At 48.1% G+C, this 20,355-nt stretch overlaps 1 protein-coding gene across 1 annotated transcript in view; it reads right to left on the bottom strand.

The window, feature by feature from the left end:
- Positions 1-20,355, bottom strand: part of LOC128691095 (protein turtle homolog B-like) — a 153,682-nt gene that overhangs the window by 11,065 nt on the left and 122,262 nt on the right. Inside the window, exons 4-5 of the mRNA XM_053779895.2 lie at positions 6,317-6,527; positions 1,271-1,398 (exon numbers count right to left, since the gene is read on the bottom strand). Coding sequence (XP_053635870.2) covers positions 1,271-1,398; positions 6,317-6,527 — 339 coding nt within the window. The remainder of the gene's footprint in view (positions 1-1,270; positions 1,399-6,316; positions 6,528-20,355) is intronic.

Below are 20,355 nucleotides of genomic sequence, written 5' to 3'. Positions count from 1 at the left end.
ACAGTCAACTAACATCCAGGTACCTACTTACTTGCTAGGTGAACGGGGACAGCAGGTGTAAGGAAGCACGCTCAATGCTTCCACACCTTGCCGGGGGATCGAACCACGGACACTCAGCGTGAGAAGCGAGTGTGTTGCTTACCAGGCCACGGTACACCTTCGAGAAATCTGAAGTGACGGTATACAGTACCGACCAGTTGATAAATAAAGCCCATGGGCAACACTGGGGTATCTTTATTGCTGGGTCATGTTCCCTGTCATACTCCCCTTCGTCACATTCCTTCCCATGTGATGGAATGTTGTGGCTAACGCGACGGTCTGGAGTTTTGAGACTCTCTGACCGCGGGTTCAAATCCTGCCCGTGGTATGGTTTGTTTGCAATCGTGTCATTACGATTTCGTGAGTCATGGTTCTTGGAACTTTTACATGGAATAGAGTAGCAGCACATTGCTGATGTATCCAGTTTTGATATAAAAAGGGATCAATTATACCTTTGATATACCTTTGATGAGTTCCTAGAGTTTTTCCACTCCCGGAGCCCGGTCATGGGCCAGGCTTGTCTGGTGCTTGCCTGGTCAACCAAGCTGTTGCTGTTGGTGGCCCGCTAACCCACACATCCATCACATTATTATGCAATACTACTACTACTACTACTACTACTACTACTACTACTACTACTACTAATAATAATAATAATAATAATAATAATAATAATAATACCTATAGATTTAAATTATATTACACAGGGAGTCTCTCGCTCCCTTCAAGAAGATGCCAAACCATGACTTGCGACCCTCATGCGGCTCCTTTGCTGCAAACTAGCCGCATGCGGGTCTCAAGCGATGGTTGTATCCACTACGGTACATAGACGTATATGGCTGTTGTTCAGACATTGAAATGTGACTTTTAATCACGTTTGCGGGGAAGCGCTAAACCCTTTCGAGTCATCCAGCGCCTGAGAAATTGGAGGTAATCAAGTTTTATCCGAGGAAGCGGAGGGGTAGCTCCAGTTCCATGGCTCGAGATCAATTCAGTAATATCAACGTCGCTGTTATGATATCACTTTGCGATACCATTTGCAATGATAACCTGCTCACTGTGGTACCAATCCTATGGCGGTGGTACCAGTGCAGTGGCGTTGGTATTTACTTCGCAGTACACCTGCTGTACCCCTCTCCTCGTGGCACCAATGGAAGATAGTGACACTCACCTAATATAACCATTGGTACGATGGTGATACTCGACCCCGGGATACCATTCTTGTACTCACCCTCTCCTTGTGGTACCAGTGGAGGTAATCTGGAGGCTCTGGGGAGTAGGGTACCACACACGTCAGGTTGATGGGAGAGCCAATACCAACGTGGATGTCAGGTGCTCTCAGGATCTTAGCCTGGGGCTCTGTACGGGAAACAGAGAGGTATCAGTGGAGGTATACACCGGTAACAGAGAGGCATCAGTGGAGATATGCACGCGTAACGGAGAGGCATTATTGGGAGTATATACGGTAGAAAGAGAGGCATTTAATGGGGATATATACGAAAAACGAGAAGCATTGTGATTCACGACATCGTGGTGTTTGATCCCCTGGAGAGTGAGTCGTAAAACCCACCAGGGTTTCAAACCCCACCCGTTCCGTGGATTGAGAAGCATTAGTTGGAAGTTGCACTTAGCAACGAAAGGGAGACTAAAAAACAACTACTGGGAAACAGGAAGCAACTGAGAGGCATTAGAGGGAAGCTATACTAGGTAACGAAAGGAAGGCACAAGGAGCAACAGAGAGATATTAGTGGGATAATATATACTGAAAACGAAAACCATTAGTAGGAATATGTGTTAGGTAACGAAAGAGAGATACACAGGGCAACTGAGGTGGCTTTAGTGGGAAGATGTACTTGGTAACGAAAGGGAGATACGAGGAACAACGAAGGGGTCATTAATAGGGATATATACGGAGCAACAAAGAGACAATACCGAAACTGTTTATAGGACAATAGAGGTACATCACTGGGGTTCTGAGTAAGGCATCAGAGGGTCATTAATATTTTTGAAAAAGCATGAACGGGGTATAATTAATCATTATGACCATGGGAAGGGTGTTGATATTTTAATGCCACAGTTAGGTACACGGATATATTTTACCAAATACTTGAATACTTCCAGCAGGTACTGGAGTTTCTTCAATACGAATGGAGTTGTTTTCTAACACACGTTGACATTCCAGCAGGTACTGGAGTTTCTTAAATACGACTGGAGTGTTACTTACGCAGGATATGATGTTTCAAAAGTTACATAAGTTTCTTAAACACAACTGGAGTGCCTTTTCACACAGGATATAACATTTCACCAGGACTGGAGGGTTAATAACAGGGCATCGGAGGGTTAATAACAAGGCATCGGAGGGTTAATAACAACATTCTGTATAGGGCTATGCAGAGGAAGTAGGTTTGTGTGCAAGGTGGTGAGGAATATATAAGAGAAAGTCCTTTACTGGTATATATATCCTGCGAGAGGTATATACAGTGTATATACCCTGAAAACAAGACGTACTTTTTAGTGCAGATATAGTGTGAGAGATATAAATATCTCAGTGTGTAAGAGATAGGCATCTATCGATATATATACAAACAGTGTGGACGGATATACATCAAAGTTTCTACTCTGTGACAGGGAGGGGATATGCACCATTCGGTGTATATACCTTGCAACTGTGCACTCTGCAAATTTTGGTTAAATAAATGGTTACAACTATGACCATAATTTTTAAAGGGGTGGACCAGTAAGCCAGCGGAAGGCCTCGGTCAGATGACCAAAAGCTGCAACGGTGGGTCATCATATGACTAAGACCCGCGTCAGGTAACACTTGTCCTGCTTCCTGACGAACCTTACCTAACCTAACCTAACCTAATCTGCACGTTTTATTTATTGCTTGTAATTCTGTTAATTAAATGAGACCAGCACTATAAATACTAAACTAATTCTTCGTTCGCATCAAGATGAAAGGGAAAAAAATCTTATATACAGAATTTTAATTTTTTAGTGATGTTAAATAAAAAAAAATGTAGATGACACTGTGTCAGTGTTGGAGATCACACGGGGTCAGTGTTGCAGACCACACACGGTCAGTGTTGGAGATCACACGGGGTCAGTGTTGCAGACCACACAGGGTCAGTGTTGGAGATCACACGAGGTCAGTGTTGCAGACCACACAGGGTCAGTGTTGTAGACCACACAGGGTCAGTGTTGTAGACCACACAGGGTCAGTGTTGCAGATCACACAGGGTCAGTGTTGTAGACCACACAGGGTCAGTGTTGCAGACCACACAGGGTCAGTGTTGGAGATCACACGGGGTCAGTGTTGTAGATCACACGGAGTCAGTGTTGCAGACCACACAGGGTCAGTGTTGGAGATCACACGAGGTCAGTGTTGCAGACCACACAGGGTCAGTGTTGGAGATCACACGGAGTCAGTGTTGCAGACCACACAGGGTCAGTGTTGGAGATCACACGGAGTCAGTGTTGCAGACCACACAGGGTCAGTGTTGGAGATCACACGAGGTCAGTGTTGCAGACCACACAGGGTCAGTGTTGGAGATCACACGAGGTCAGTGTTGCAGACCACACAGGGTCAGTGTTGGAGATCACACTGTGTCAGTGTTGTAGACCACACAGGGTCAGTGTTGCAGACCACACAGGGTCAGTGTTGGAGATCACACGGGGTCAGTGTTGTAGATCACACGGAGTCAGTGTTGCAGACCACACAGGGTCAGTGTTGGAGATCATACTGTGTCAGTGTTGTAGACCACACAGGGTCAGTGTTGGAGATCACACGGGGTCAGTGTTGTAGACCACACAGGGTCAGTGTTGGAGATCACACGGGGTCAGTGTTGTAGACCACACAGGGTCAGTGTTGGAGATCACACGGGGTCAGTGTGTAGACCACACAGGGTCAGTGTTAGAGATCACACGGGGTCAGTGCTGAAGACCACACAGGGTCAGTGTTGGAGATCACACGCGGTCAGTGTTGCAGACCACACAGGGTCAGTGTTGGAGATCACACGGGGTCAGTGTTGTAGATCACACGGGGTCAGTGTTGCAGACCACACAGGGTTAGTGTTGGAGATCACACGGGGTTAGTGTTGTAGATCACACGGGGTCAGTATTGCAGACCACACAGGGTCAGTGTTGTAGATCACACGGGGTCAGTGTTGCAGATCACATGGGGTCAGTGTTGCAGACCACACAGGGTCAGTGTTGGAGATCACACGGGGTCAGTGTTGTAGATCACACGGAGTCAGTGTTGCAGACCACACATTGTCGGTGTTGGAGATCACACGGGGTCAGTGTTGCAGACCACACAGGGTCAGTGCTGTAGGTCACACGGGGTCAGTGTTGCAGATAACATGGGGTCAGTGTTGCAGACAACACAGGGTCAGTGTTGTATATCACACGGGGTCAGTGTTGCAGATCACACGGAGTCAGTGTTGGAGATCACACGGGGTCAGTGTTGTATATCACACTGGGTCAATATTGGAGATCACACGGGGTCAGTGTTGCAGACCACACGTGGTCAGTGTTGCAGATCACACGGGGTCAGTGTTGCAGATCACACGGGGTCAGTGTTGCAGATCACACGGGGTCAGTGTTGCAGATCACACGGGGTCAGTGTTGCAGACCACACGTGGTCAGTGTTGCAGATCACACGGGGTCAGTGTTGCAGATCACAACGGTATGACCATCAGTGTTGATTACTCATAATTGCAACTTCAGCTTTAATCCTGTTCAGTAGGTTCTGATCCCACCTCCAACAGCTGATCCTGTTTATCTGGTCTGCCTAGATAACTTGGCACTGTTAAGCTGAGCTGTTGACACTGTTGCCCTCACATGCTGTCACTGCCGGACATACGTATTGTCACTGCCACCATTATTAACGTTGTTACTGCCACCGTTATTACTGTTGTTTCCGTCACCGTTATTACTGTTGTCATTGCCGCTCGTATCACTGTTATCACTGCCGCTCGTATCACTGTTGTCACTGGTGCCCTTTCACTCTACAATGTACTGGTTCCACCTATTCATTTATTTATTTCATTTCCTTTTCTGTTCTCCTTTGCCATCAGTTCTCTCCTTCATCACCCTTCATTCCTTATTCACTGGTCATCATCCTGATAATTGTCACCATAATCGTACTGGCTAGGCCTGGGGACACTTGGTCCCGAAGATGAGGGAATACTTGTACCTCCTCCCATGGGAGACTTAGGTCTCGAGATACTCCCCAGATAGGGAGCCAAGGCCGGGTCACCACTACTTGGAAAAGACCCGGGCCGGGAGAGTACCGGCGAATAAGAAAAAAAAAACCATAATCGTCATCAATCTTCCATTCCCATCTCAGACTTCAGTGACGTTCCTCACTGTGAACTCCAATCCTTACCCATTCAGACCAATCCTCGTTCCACGGCGTCCGTATTCCCAGCGTCATCTTCTGAACGTTCCCGGCCATTAGGGAAGAAAATATTTTGTCTTTGTTTTAGGTAAGGTCAGAGAGATTAGATTGATGTCGCTGAGGAGGAGGAAAGGAAGGGATTGATGAGACAATTCGAGCGGGATGGGGGTGGGGGAGAGGGAGGAAGACAACAGGGTAAACTCTTAATCTGCTAGATAAAGTCTATTCTTTGTCGTTCCAGAAAGTCTACTAGATAAAGGTCGGCCCCTTGTCGTTTCGAAATGTCTACTGGATCATGACCTTTGTCGTTCCAGATAATCTACGAGATAAAATCTACCATTTGTTTGTCCAAAATGTCTACTAGATAAAGATATGCCCCTTGTCGTTCCAGAAAATCTATTAGGTAAAGGTCCGCCCCGAGTTGTTTCAAAATATCTACTAGAAAAAAGTTGGAAAAAGCCTACTCTGTTAGACATACTTGGTCTACCGCAGGCCTATTCTCTGAGGTCTTTGCCCTGCCTATTTTCATCATCAAATTTTGTTGAGAGTAAGAAGCAGTTCTGGAATGATTTGAAAGAGCTGAGAAAACCTGGGAAGGAGAGAGAGAGAGAGAGAGAGAGAGAGAGAGAGAGAGAGAGAGAGAGAGAGAGAGAGAGAGAGAGAGAGAGAGAGAGAGAGAGAGAGAGAGAGAGAGAGAGAGAGAGAGAGAGAGAGCTGAGATGTTAGATGAGAGGGGAGGGTATTGTGTGGGTGGTGGGAAACTAAAAGATTATGAATGTGAAAGAAAGATGGGCAGCATATACTTATATACCGACCACAGTGAGGTGTGGGCGGCTATGGAGACAGGAACGTGTAGGAAGGATGGGCGGCACTTACCGACCACAGTGAGGTGCACTGTGCGGGCGGTGGGCGGCCTGGAGGATACCTGGCAGTCGTACTGGCCTGAGTCGCGGGGACTGGCGTACTGGAGACGTAGTGTCCAGTCCCCCTTACCAGTCTGGGGTACTGCCTCAAACCTGGAGTCGCTAGTATAGGTCACCGAGCCTACGGAGAGGATGTGCAGGTCACGGTGCCTGATCCACGACACCTGTCGAAGAGAATAAAGGTGTAAAGTGAAGGTCACAGTACCCGATACACGACACCTGTGGTAGACAACACGGATGCAAACCACAGGTCCTGGTCCGCACCAACTGTGACCGACACAGGTCACAGCATGAAGTGCAGGTCCTGATTGAGCTACAACATCATTCCAATCGTAAAACTAAACTCGTTCGGTTAAATATAAACAATTCTGTCGGTAATAATGACATTAAATTGTGAATCAACAGAGAGATGGACCAGGGCTCGAGCCGAGGTCTCGCGGGTGACAGGCTCTACGGTGTACCATCCTGCCTCTGGTCTACAAATTTCCTGGTGCATCATAGATCATGTCACTCAACGGACCTCGGGTTGACCCCCTTCCTGTCAGTTTTTTACTGGAGACAAACTGTACAAAATATCGACACAAGTAATAAGTAGACTCAAATGCAGTATAATGCGATCCTTTATGGGCGAAACGTTGTCAATAAAGAATCAGATTATATTTCATTTATATCTACTTTTTCAATGTTCTTTTTATTCATCACCTGTTATTCATTTGAGCTTAAATTGGATTCAAAGATAGAAAAGATAGTATCAAGATATTATCAAGACTATCAAGGTAGCAAATATCTTGAAACTCCACTAAGGCCGTAATATTCGACACCGTAAAACTCGCTCTTATCTCCTTATTGCGCCAGAGGTAGATAAAGATAATGAAATTTTTTCTTAAATATGAATAACATTATCATATATATTTAGTAATAAATATGGACCAGGTAAGAAATTTTTGCTGAGCCAGAGCTGCACAGCGTCGTGTATTGCGAACCTGCATGACTAAGGGGAGAACCTGCATGACTAAGGAGAGAACCTGCAGGACTAAGGGGAGAACCTGCAGGACTAAGGGGAGAACCTGCATGACTAAGGGGAGAACCTGCAGGACTAAGGGGAGACCCTGCAGGACTAAGGGGAGAACCTGCATGACTAAGGGGAGAACCTGTATGACTAAGGGGAGAACCTGCATGACTAAGGGGAGAACCTGCATGACTAAGGGGAGAACCTGCAGGACTAAGGGGAGAACCTGCATGACTAAGGGGAGAACCTGAATGACTAAGGAGAGAACCTGCATGACTAAGGGGAGAACCTGCATGACTAAGGGGAGAACCTGCATGACTAAGGGGAGAACCTGCATGACTAAGGGGAGAACCTGCATGACTAAGGGGAGAACCTGCATGACTAAGGGGAGAACCTGCATGACTAAGGGGAGAACCTGCATGACTAAGGGGAGAACCTGCATGACTAAGGGGAGAACCTGCATGACTAAGGGGAGAACCTGCATGACTAAGGGGAGAACCTGCATGACTAAGGGGAGAACCTGCAGGACTAAGGGGAGAACCTGCATGACTAAGGGGAGAACCTGAAGGACTAAGGGGAGAACCTGCATGACTAAGGGGAGAACCTGCAGGACTAAGGGGAGAACCTGCAGGACTAAGGGGAGAACCTGCAGGACTAAGGGGAGAACCTGCAGGACTAAGGGGAGAACCTGCAGGACTAAGGGGAGAACCTGCATGACTAAGGGGAGAACCTGAATGACTAAGGAGAGAACCTGCATGACTAAGGGGAGAACCTGCATGACTAAGGGGAGAACCTGCATGACTAAGGGGAGAACCTGCACGACTAAGGGGAGAACCTGCATGACTAAGGGGAGAACCTGCATGACTAAGGGGAGAACCTGCATGACTAAGGGGAGAACCTGCAGGACTAAGGGGAGAACCTGCATGACTAAGGGGAGAACCTGAAGGACTAAGGGGAGAACCTGCATGACTAAGGGGAGAACCTGCAGGACTAAGGGGAGAACCTGCAGGACTAAGGGGAGAACCTGCAGGACTAAGGGGAGAACCTGCAGGACTAAGGGGAGAACCTGCAGGACAAAGGGGAGAACCTGCATGACTAAGGGGAGAACCTGAATGACTAAGGAGAGAACCTGCATGACTAAGGGGAGAACCTGCATGACTAAGGGGAGAACCTGCATGACTAAGGGGAGAACCTACATGACTAAGGGGAGAACCTGCATGACTAAGGGGAGAACCTGCATGACTAAGGGGAGAACCTGCAGGACTAAGGGGAGAACCTGCATGACTAAGGGGAGAACCTGCATGACTAAGGGGAGAACCTGCATGACTAAGGGGAGAACCTGCATGACTAAGGGGAGAAATTGCATGACTAAGGGGAGAACCTGCATATCTAAGGGGAGAACCTGAATGACTAAGGGGAGAACCTGAATGACTAAGGGGAGAACCTGCATGACTAAGGGGAGAACCTGCATGACTAAGGGGAGAGCCTGCATGGCTGAGGGACGAGCCTTCATGACTAAGGGGCGAGCCTTCATGACTAAGGGGCGAGCCTTCATGACTATGGGGGAAGCCTTCATGTCTAAGGGGTGAGCCTTCATGACTAAGGGGCGAGCCTTCATGACTATGGGGGAAGCCTTCATGTCTAAGGGGTGAGCCTTCATGACTAAGGGGGAGCCTTCATGACTATGGGGGAGCCTTCATGACTAAGGGGCGAGCCTTCATGACTAAGGGGCGAGCCTTCATGACTAAGGAACGAGCCTTCATGACTGAGGAACGAGCCTTCATGACTAAGAAACGAGCCTTCATAACTAAGGAACGAGCCTTTATGACTAAGGGGCGAGCCTTCATAACTAAGGGACGAGCCTTCATGACTAAGGAACGAGCCTTCATAACTAAGGAACGAGCCTTTATAACTAAGGGGCGAGCCTTCATAACTAAGGGACGAGCCTTCATGACTAAGGAACGAGCCTTCATAACTAAGGAACGAGCCTTTATAACTAAGGGGCGAGCCTTCATAACTAAGGGACGAGCCTTCATGACTGAGGGACGAGCCTTCATAACTAAGGGACGAGCCTTCATGACTAAGGAACGAGCCTTCATAACTAAGGAACGAGCCTTTATGACTAAGGGGAGGGCCTTCATGACTAAGGGACGAGCCTTCATGACTAAGGGACGAGCCTTCATGATTAAGGGGCGAGCCTTCATGACTAAGGGACGAGCCTTCATGACTAAGGGGCGAGCCTTCATGACTAAGAGGCGAGCCTTCATGACTAAGGGGCGAGCCTTCATGACTAAGGGACGAGCCTTCATGACTAAGGGGCGAGCCTTCATGACTAAGGAACGAGCCTTCATGACTAAGGAACGGGTCTTCATGACTAAGGGGCGAGCCTTCATGACTAAGGAACGAGCCTTCATGACTAAGGGGCGAGCCTTCATGACTAAGGAACGAGCCTTCATGACTAAGGAACGAGCCTTCATGACTAAGGAACGAGTTTTCATGAATAAGGGGCGAGCCTTCTTGACTAAGGAACGAGTCTTCATGACTAAGGGGCGAGCCTTCATGACTAAGGAACGAGCCTTCATCACTAAGGAGCGAGCCTTCATGACTAAGGGACGAGCCTTCATGACTAAGGAACGAGCCTTCATGACTAAGGGGCGAGCCTTCATGACTAAGGAACGAGCCTTCATGACTAAGAGACGAGCCTTCATGACTAAGGAACGAGCCTTCATGACTAAGGGGCGAGCCTTCATGACTAAGGAACGAGCCTTCATGACTTAGGAACGAGCCTTCATGACTAAGGAACGAGTCTTCATGACTAAGGGGCGAGTCTTCATGACTAAGGAACGAGTCTTCATGACTAATGGGCGAGCCTTCATGACTAAGGAACGAGCCTTCATGACTAAGGGGCGAGCCTTCATGACTAAGGGGCGAGCCTTCATGACTAAGGAATGAGTCTTCATGACTAAGGGGCGAGCCTTCATGACTAAGGAACGAGCCTTCATGACTAAGGAACGAGCCTTCATGACTAAGGGGCGAGCCTTCATGACTAAGGGGCGAGCCTTCATGACTAAGGGGCGAGCCTTCATGACTAAGGGGCGAGCCTTCATGACTAAGGGACGAGCCTTCATGACTAAGGGGCGAGCCTTCATGACTAAGGAACGAGCCTTCATGACTAAGGGGCGAGCCTTCATGACTAAGGAACGAGCCTTCATGACTAAGGAACGAGCCTTCATGACTAAGGAACGAGTCTTCATGACTAAGGGGCGAGCCTTCATGACTAAGGGGCGAGCCTTCATGACTAAGGAACGAGCCTTCATACCTAAGGGGCGAGCCTTCATGACTAAGGGGCGAGCCTTCATGACTAAGGAACGAGCCTTCATAACTAAGGGGCGAGCCTTCATGACTAAGGGGCGAGCCTTCATGACTAAGGAACGAGCCTTCATAACTAAGGGGCGAGCCTTCATAACTAAGGGGCGAGCCTTCATGACTAAGGGGCGAGCCTTCATGACTAAGGGGCGAGCCTTCATAACTAAGGGGCGAGCCTTCATAACTAAGGGGCGAGCCTTCATAACTAAGGGGCGAGCCTTCATGACTAAGGGGCGAGCCTTCATGACTAAGGAACGAGCCTTCATAACTAAGGGGCGAGCCTTCATAACTAAGGGGCGAGCCTTCATGACTAAGGGGCGAGCCTTCATGACTAAGGAACGAGCCTTCATAACTAAGGGGCGAGCCTTCATAACTAAGGGGCGAGCCTTCATGACTAAGGGGCGAGCCTTCATGACTAAGGAACGAGCCTTCATAAGTAAGGGGCGAGCCTTCATGACTAAGGGGCGAGCCTTCATGACTAAGGAACGAGCCTTCATAACTAAGGGGCGAGCCTTCATAACTAAGGGGCGGGCCTTCATGACTAAGGAACGAGCCTTCATAACTAAGGGGCGAGCCTTCATAACTAAGGGGCGAGCCTTCATGACTAAGGGGCGAGCCTTCATGACTAAGGAACGAGCCTTCATAACTAAGGGGCGAGCCTTCATGACTAAGGAACGAGCCTTCATAACTAAGGGGCGAGCCTTCATAACTAAGGGGCGAGCCTTCATGACTAAGGGGCGAGCCTTCATGACTAAGGAACGAGCCTTCATAACTAAGTGGCGAGGCTTCATGACTAAGGGGCGAGCCTTCATGACTAAGGAACGAGCTTTCATAATTAAGGGGCGAGCCTTCATAACTAAGGGGCGAGCCTTCATGACTAAGGGGCGAGCCTTCATGACTAAGGAACGAGCCTTCATAACTAAGGGGCGAGCCTTCATGACTAAGCGGCGAGCTTTCATGACTAAGGAACGAGCCTTCATAACTAAGGGGCGAGCCTTCATAACTAAGGGGCGAGCCTAAATGACTAAGGGGCGAGCCTTCATGACTAAGGAACGAGCCTTCATAACTAAGGGGCGAGCCTTCATGACTAGGGCGAGCCTTCATGACTAAGGAACGAGCCTTCATAACTAAGGGCGAGCCTTCATAACTAAGGGGCGAGCCTTCATGACTAAGGGGCGAGCCTTCATGACTAAGGAACGAGCCTTCATAACTAAGGGGCGAGCCTTCATAACTAAGGGGCGAGCCTTCATGACTAAGGAACGAGCCTTCATAGCTAAGGGGCGAGCCTTCATAACTAAGGGCGAGCCTTCATGACTAAGGGGCGAGCCTTCATGACTAAGGAACGAGCTTTCATAACTAGGGCGAGCCTTCATAAGCAAGGAACGAGCCTTCATAACTAAGGGCGAGCCTTCATAACTAAGGGGCGAGCCTTCATGACTAGGGCGAGCCTTCATGACTAAGGGGCGAGCCTTCATGACTAAGGGGGAACCATCATGACTAAGGAACGAGCTTTCATGAGTGAGGGCGAGCCTTCATGACTATGGAACGAGCCTTCATGACTAAGGGGCGAGCCTTCATGACTAAGGGGCGAGCCTTCATGACTAAGGAACGAGCCTTCATGACTAAGGGGCGAGCCTTCATGACTAAGGGGCGAGCCTTCATGACTAAGGGGCGAGCCTTCATGACTAAGGAACGAGCCTCTCGACTAAGGGGCGAGCTAGCGGGAACGAGCCTTCATAACTGAAGGGCGAGCCTTCATGACTAAGGGGCGAGCCTTCATGACTAAGGAACGAGCTTCTTCATGACTAAGGGCGAGCCTTCATGACTAAGGAACGAGCCTTCATGACTGAGGGCGAGCCTTCATGACTAAGGAACAGCCTTCATAACTAAGGGCAGCGCCTCGCGCTAAGGGGCGAGCCTTCATGACTAAGGGGCGAGCCTTCATGACTAAGGAACGAGCCTTCATGACTAAGGGCGAGCCTTCATGACTAAGGGGCGAGCCTTCGCGACTAAGGGGCGAGCCTTCGCGACTAGAACGAGCCTTCACTGACTAAGTGGGCGAGCCTTCGCGACAGGGAACGAGCCTTCATAACTAAGGGGCGAGCCTTCGCGACTGAGGGCGAGCCTTCGTGACTAAGGAACGACCTTCTTACTTGACTAAGGGCGAGCCTTCATGACTAGAACGAGCCTTCATGACTAGGGGCGAGCCTTCATGACTAAGGAACGAGCCTTCATAACTAAGGGGCGAGCCTTCATGACTAAGGGGCGACCTTCACACTAAGGAACGAGCTTTCATAACTAAGGGCGAGCCTTCATAACTAAGGAACGAGCCTTCATAACTAAGGGGCGAGCCTTCATAACTAAGGGCGAGCCTTCATGACTAAGGGGCGAGCCTTCATGACTAAGGGCGAGCCTTCATACATAGGGCGAGCCTTCATGACTAAAGGGCGAGCTTTCATGACTAAGAACGAGCCTTCATGACTAAGGGGCGAGCCTTCACGACTAAGGAGCGAGCCTTCATGACTAAGGGGCGAGCCTTCGCGCTAAGGAACGAGCCTTCATGACTAAGGGGCGAGCCTTCATGACTAAGGAACGAGCTTTCATGAGTAAGGGGCGAGCCTTCATGACTATGGAACGAGCCTTCATGACTAAGGGGCGAGCCTTCATGACTAAGGGGCGAGCCTTCATGACTAAGGAACGAGCCTTCATGACTAAGGGGCGAGCCTTCATGACTAAGGGGCGAGCCTTCATGACTAAGGGGCGAGCCTTCATGAATAAGGAACGAGCCTTCATGACTAAGGGGCGAGCCTTCATGACTAGGGAACGAGCCTTCATAACTAAGGGGCGAGCCTTCATGACTAAGGGGGCGAGCCTTCGACTAAGGAACGAGCCTTCGCGACTAGGGCGCGAGCCTTCATGACTAAGGGAACGAGCCTTCATGACTAAGGGGCGAGCTCTGACTAAGGGAACGAGCCTTCATAACTAAGGGGCGAGCCTTCATGACTAAGGGGCGAGCCTTCATGACTAAGGGGCGAGCCTTCATGACTAAGGAACGAGCCTTCATGACTAAGGGGCGAGCCTTCATGACTAAGGGGCGAGCCTTCATGACTAAGGGGCGAGCCTTCATGACTAAGGAACGAGCCTTCATGACTAAGGGGCGAGCCTTCATGACTAGGGAACGAGCCTTCATAACTAAGGGGCGAGCCTTCATGACTAAGGGGCGAGCCTTCATGACTAAGGAACGAGCCTTCATGACTAAGGGGCGAGCCTTCATGACTAAGGAACGAGCCTTCATGACTAAGGGGCGAGCCTTCATGACTAAGGAACGAGCTTTCATAATTAAGGGGCGAGCCTTCATAACTAAGGGGCGAGCCTTCATGACTAAGGGGCGAGCCTTCATGACTAAGGAACTAGTCTTCATGACTAAGGGGCGAGCCTTCATGACTAAGGGGCGAGCCTTCATGACTAAGGAACGAGCCTTCATGACTAAGGGGCGAGCCTTCATGACTAAGGAACGAGCCTTCATAACTAAGGGGCGAGCCTTCATGACTAAGGCTCGAGCCTTCATGACTAAGGAACGAGCCTTCATAACTAAGGAACGAGCCTTCATGACTAAGGAACGAGCCTTCATGACTAAGGAACGAGTCTTCATGACTAAGGAACGAGCCTTCATAACTAAGGGGCGAGCCTTCATGACTAAGGGGCGAGCCTTCATGACTAAGGGGCGAGCCTTCATGACTAAGGAACGAGTCTTCATGACTAAGGGGCGAACCTTCATGACTAAGGGGCGAGCCTTCATGACTAAGGAACGAGCCTTCATGACTAAGGGGCGAGCCTTCATGACTAAGGAACGAGCCTTCATAACTAAGGGGCGAGCCTTCATGACTAAGGAACGAGCCTTCATGACTAAGGAACGAGCCTTCATAACTAAGGAACGAGCCTTCATGAGTAAGGAACGAGCCTTCATGACTAAGGAACGAGTCTTCATGACTAAGGAACGAGCCTTCATAACTAAGGGGCGAGCCTTCATGACTAAGGAACGAGCCTTCATGACTAAGGAACGAGCCTTCATGACTAAGGAACGAGCCTTCATGACTAAGGGCGAGACGTGCTACCACCTCCGTGTTAGTCATCTGGTAATTATATTTTTTTTATTTTTTACCATTATCAAAAGTTGGGAAAGGAAGATCAATAGCCTTTTCAGCTTCTATTAATTTATTCTGAACGTTAATTAAGTTTAGTGGTAGTAGCTGTGGTGATAATAGTAGTTGTTGTAGTAGTGGTAGTAGTGCTAGTTGTGACCATGGCAGCAGTTGCAGTAGTAGTAATACTAGTAAAACTAGCAGTAGTACTTGTAGTAGCAGCAGTTGTTGGTAGCAGTATAAGTAAAACCAGCAGTTGTAGATGCAATACTGGTAGTGCTAGTAGCAGCGGTTGTAGCAATACTAGCAGTGACACTGGTAATAGAAGTAATGGCAATACTAGCAGTGATACTTTTATTAGCAACAATAACACTGGAACCTAGCTTTAGTTGTAGCAGCAGCACAGCAATAGCAACGACAGTGCCAGTAGCAGCCCTCTCAACAGTAGTACTAGTATCAGCAGTAGTAGATAGCGGCAGTAGAAGACTAACTTCAACATTATCCATCATTAGGAAGGAAGCTCAATTGCTATTCTGCCTTTCTAAAAAAAAAACCTCTTAAACGTTAATGGAATTTAGGCCGAATCTAGTTTTTACTTCAGGAGGCACGCATAGATAGCCAGGAGAATTACGAATTACTAGTGGCGAGGAGGAAAAAGGACGCAGATAGTGAGGCAGGAGGAAGAAACATTCAGCTTTCAGCAGTCAAAGGACCGCTCGAGGCAGGAGGAAGGAACACTTAGCTTCCAGCAGTCAAAGGAAGCTATAGTGAGGCAGAAGGAAAGAACACTCAGCCTCGAGATGTCAAAGGACGCAGATAGTGAGGCAGGAGGAAGGAACACTCAGCCACGAGCGGTCAAAGGACACAAATAGTGAGACAGGAGGAAGGAGCACCCAGCTTCCAGCAGTCAAAGGAAGCTATAGTGAGGCAGAAGGAAGGAACACTCAGCCTTAAGTGGTCAAGGTGGGCTCTGTAAACGCCACAGTTACTACTACCTAGCCTCAAGGAATTTCTCAAGGTCCAGCTCAAAGGCTGACTGCACCTCCCCAACACTATTAACCTCATATCCGTTCCCTTCCTTCATAGAACCAGTGCAGTACATGTGCAAGAGATGAAACTGAATACCATATAATCGGTAAAGATGTTGAGTAAAAATGAATGAAGCACAAAACGGAGAGTCAAGAGGAGAAGGTAAGGATAAGAGGGGACTGGAGAGGCAAAGAGGAGACTAAACTAAGGGGAGTAGAATGAAGTTATAGAAGGAATGAGGGGATGAAAAGAGAAAAACTGAAAGACTCCCTCTTATCCACGCCCTTCGTACTCACGTACACCCGCACGCAAGCAATCACGCCAGAACAGAGAGAGAAAGAGAGAGAGAGAGAAAGAGAGAGAGAGAGAGAGAGAGAGAGAGAGAGAGAGAGAGAGAGAGAGAGAGAGAGAGAGAGAGAGAGAGAGAGAGAGAGAGTGAAAGAGAGATCCTGTTCTCTGTCTATATATCTCTTAGCAATAAAAAGGCTATCAAATGAGCTGATGTAGGTAACAGTTCTCAGCTTATAAACAGAATTAAGAACCCATAACCTAACCTTGTAAAACCCTGTATATTAGAGAGAGAGGGAGAGAGAGAGAGAGAGAGAGAGAGAGAGAGAGAGAGAGAGAGAGAGAGAGAGAGAGAGGAGCCAGTTTATCAGCATCCTGTCGGCCAACATTTGAGGTTTCATTACTAATGTTGGAGAGCTCACACATAGTTTTGTGAACACTCGACGTCCCGACATGATAGCTGTTGTTGAAACATTTTTGGATGACAGGACTCCAGAAAATTTTGCAAGAATTGCTGGCTACACCTCATGGATGAGAAGAGATAGGCAAGGGCAAGGAGGAGGTGTTGCTGTGTGCTTCTCTAAAAGTGTTCATGCCCAGCACATTGATGTTGCCACCCCTACACATCTTGAAATGATGTTCTTCAAGCTATGCATAAACACTAGTACCCCTGTACTAGCATGTGCAAATACACACCTCAGTGGCAGCATGCAGACCCCATCAACATCCTAATGAAAAATATTGACTCCCTTCTGCTACAACACAACTGTCAACATATCATAATTGTTGGTGACCTCAACAAACACCTTATCCAGAGGGACTTTGATGACCTTCTTGCAGTATTTGACATGAGGAACTTTGTTGATTTCCCTACTCACATCTCTGGCTCCTCCCTTGACCCAGTAGTGAGTGATCTGGCAGAAGGCATAGTCACTTGTCAACCCCTCGGCTACGTTGGATCGTCTGACCATAAGGCTGTTTTTACGACACTTAAGATTCCAACAGAACGAGGTGAGGAGTCCACACGCACAACCTGGTTATGGGAAAGAGGTAATTGGCCAGCCCTTTGCTCTGAGCTCGACACCACCGATTGGAATGCTCTTCTCCAAGGGGATGTTGACAACTAAGTGAAAGCCTTCACTGGACACATCCTTAATCTACAACAAGAACACATTCCTCACCGGCAATATGTGACAAAGCCTACAGATCAGCCTTGGTTTGGCTTTCGGTGTAGAGAGGCTGCTACTGCTAAGTACAAAACATGGCGAAGGTATAAGAGACATCCTACCACCTATAACAGGAACGTGCAGAGGCAAGCCTGTAGGCATATGGGTGATGTTCAAAAGTGGGCCATTGCTAAATGGGAGGTGGACACTAAAAGAAAGCTAGCGTCAGGTAGGGTAGGCTCCAAAACCTGGTGGTCCCTGGTCAAGGACAGAAAAGGTTATCTGCCTGATGAACTCATTCCACCTCTAAATCGACAGGATGGGACCACCTCTACTAGTAGTCAAGAGAAGGCGGACCTCTTTGCTGAACACTTTGCTACCAAAATGCAAGTTTCTGATCCAGCAAGAGACCCTCCTTGGCTAGCTGCAAGAACTGTGTCAAAACTGTCAGTGGTGACAATAAGGCAGGAGGAGGTGCATTTCCTTCTTAAATCGCTTGACCAAGAAAATTATGTGGGCCCAGACAAGTTGAGCCCAAGATTGCTGAGAAGATGTGCAGACCAGCTAGCAGCACCTCTAACTCGCATCTTTCAGCACTGCCTAGTACAGTGTAAATGGCCCTCTCTATGGAAAGAGGCAAATGTAGTCCCTGTTCACAAAAAGAAGAGCAGAGCAGAAATCAGCAACTACAGACCAGTGTCACTCCTGTCAATCACTGGTAAGATCCTTCAGACAATCATCTCAAGACAAATGACAGAGTTTTTTGACTACCACTCACTACTTTGTGATCGTCAATATGGCTGATCTGTTGTTAAACCTCTCCACTAGGTGGCACCAGTCTCATAACAATAAAAATGCTTTCAAATGAGCTGATGTAGGTAACAGCTCTTAGCTTGCCAAAGAGAGAGAGAGAGAGAGAGAGAGAGAGAGAGAGAGAGAGAGAGAGAGAGAGAGAGAGAGAGAGAGAGAGAGAGAGAGAGAGAGAGAGTGAGAGAGAGAGAGAGAGAGAGTGAAAGAGAGATCCTGTTCTCTGTCTATATATCTCTTAACAATAAAAAGGCTATCAAATGAGCTGATGTAGGTAACTGTTCTCAGCTTATAAACAGAATTAAGAACCCATAACCTAACCTTGTAAAACCCTGTATATTAGAGATAGAGGGAGAGAAAGAGAGAGAGAGAGAGAGAGACCAGCAAAACATGCACTAGGAGCCTCAAGGATTAAGGCGAGAAGCAGGATTCAGGCAGGAGTAGTTCATAATTCCCAGGCGTGGCCCTCGCTGCTCCTGAATTCTTATGAAGGACTTGAGCTATGAAAGTCTTGGAGAGGAAGGGAGGGAGAGGAAGGGAGGGAGAGGAAGGGAGGGAGAGGAAGGGAGGGAGAGGAGGGGAGGGAGAGGAAGGGAGGTAAAGGAGAGGAGGGAAGGAAGAGAAGAGAAGGGGAAAGGGGCTACGCTAATCGGGGGATGCAAAGAAGGCAGGAACCGAATTTGATCTAAAACTAGTGTGAGGGAGAGTGAGAGCTGGAGATGGAAAGATGGAGAAGTGGAGGTTTGAAAAGAAGAGTAGATCGGCAAGTGGAGAAGATAAAGGAAGAAGAGACGAAGAGGAGGAAAACAATAAAGATGAATGGGTGGAGACGTACACGGGAAAGGTACATAACAGAGGACTCTGCAAGGCACATCTAAACTGTCTACCGAAACATCGAGGCTGTCTGCAGAAACATCGGTTCTATGTAATTTCTCTAAAGAAGGAACAGGAGATGGAATAGAAGAGAAACTGAGGTGACAGAGATAGAAGTGAAAGAAGCGAAGAAAGAGATTGAAAGAAGATAAAACAGCGCTTGTGAAATGAAGGATAATCAGGTGTAATCCAAAGGGAGGATAGCTTGAATCAAGAGCCCTTTATCAGCATCAAGACAACCCCCCCTTCCTCCCTTAAAGAGAGGGAGGAGCTGAGAGAAATCAATGAGTGAGGTGAGGTATGTGTGTGGCGTGCGTGTGTGCCTCAGTGAGGGTGAAGACAAAATATGAGAGAGGATACGAAGGACCCTGGCTCATCCAGCTGGTCATCCATGCTATGCAGAAGACAGTGACTCATCCAGCCGGACATCCATGCCATGCAGAAGACAATGACTCATCCAGCCGGTCATCCATGCCATGCAGAACACCTTGGCTCATCCAGCTGGTCATCCACGCCAAGCAGAAGATCATGGCTCATCCAACTGGTCATCCACGCCAAGCAGAAGATCATGGCTCATCCAACTGGTCATCCACGCCATGCAGAAGATCATTTCTCATCCGGCTGATCATCCACTTCAAAAGACCGTGGCTCCTCATCCAGCTGGTCACCCACGCCATGCAGGAGACCCCTTCTCCAGATCCCCCAAACTAAGCTGTGTGCAAATGGACTCAAAACCTTTGAAGCTGCCCTAGCCTATGAACCTGTAATGGAATATCTGACAATATCCTCATCGTCCTACCGAAGTCTCCCAAGCTCAGACTTGACGCACTTCAACACTGACCTCTGTGACGGAATACTAACAGGGAAACACAGCCAGCTTTTGTACCAACTCTGTAGCTCTCATATAGACTAGAGCAGCAGCACATTGCCGATGTATCTAATGTTGATATAAAGGTAATGATTCAGATGACCTTGGTGTCTGACCCTCCCTCTCGAACACCCAATTTGTGCTTTGTGTAAAGGTCAAGGTGACTCTGGTATCTAGACTTTAATAAACAAAAAGGTTTTACTGTGTGGTACAATGGTTGCATGCACTATATGATTTATTTTATGAATATTTGATATTTTTCAAGTAGTTGGTGGTTTAATATTAGGTTTTAATATCTGTACTGTTACACGCACGTAATCTCTCTCTCTCTCTCTTTCTATTTACACAAGGGCTTCACAAGGTTATGTTAAGAGTTCCTACCTTTATTTACATGCTAAGAGCTGTTACTGACCTCAGCTCATTTTAAATCTCTCTCACACACAC

Source organism: Cherax quadricarinatus, chromosome 27, assembly GCF_038502225.1.
Source record: "Cherax quadricarinatus isolate ZL_2023a chromosome 27, ASM3850222v1, whole genome shotgun sequence".
Taxonomy (NCBI): Eukaryota; Metazoa; Arthropoda; class Malacostraca; order Decapoda; family Parastacidae; genus Cherax; species Cherax quadricarinatus.
Note: the sequence above shows the minus strand (reverse complement) of the source record. Positions and strands in the feature narration are given on the sequence as shown.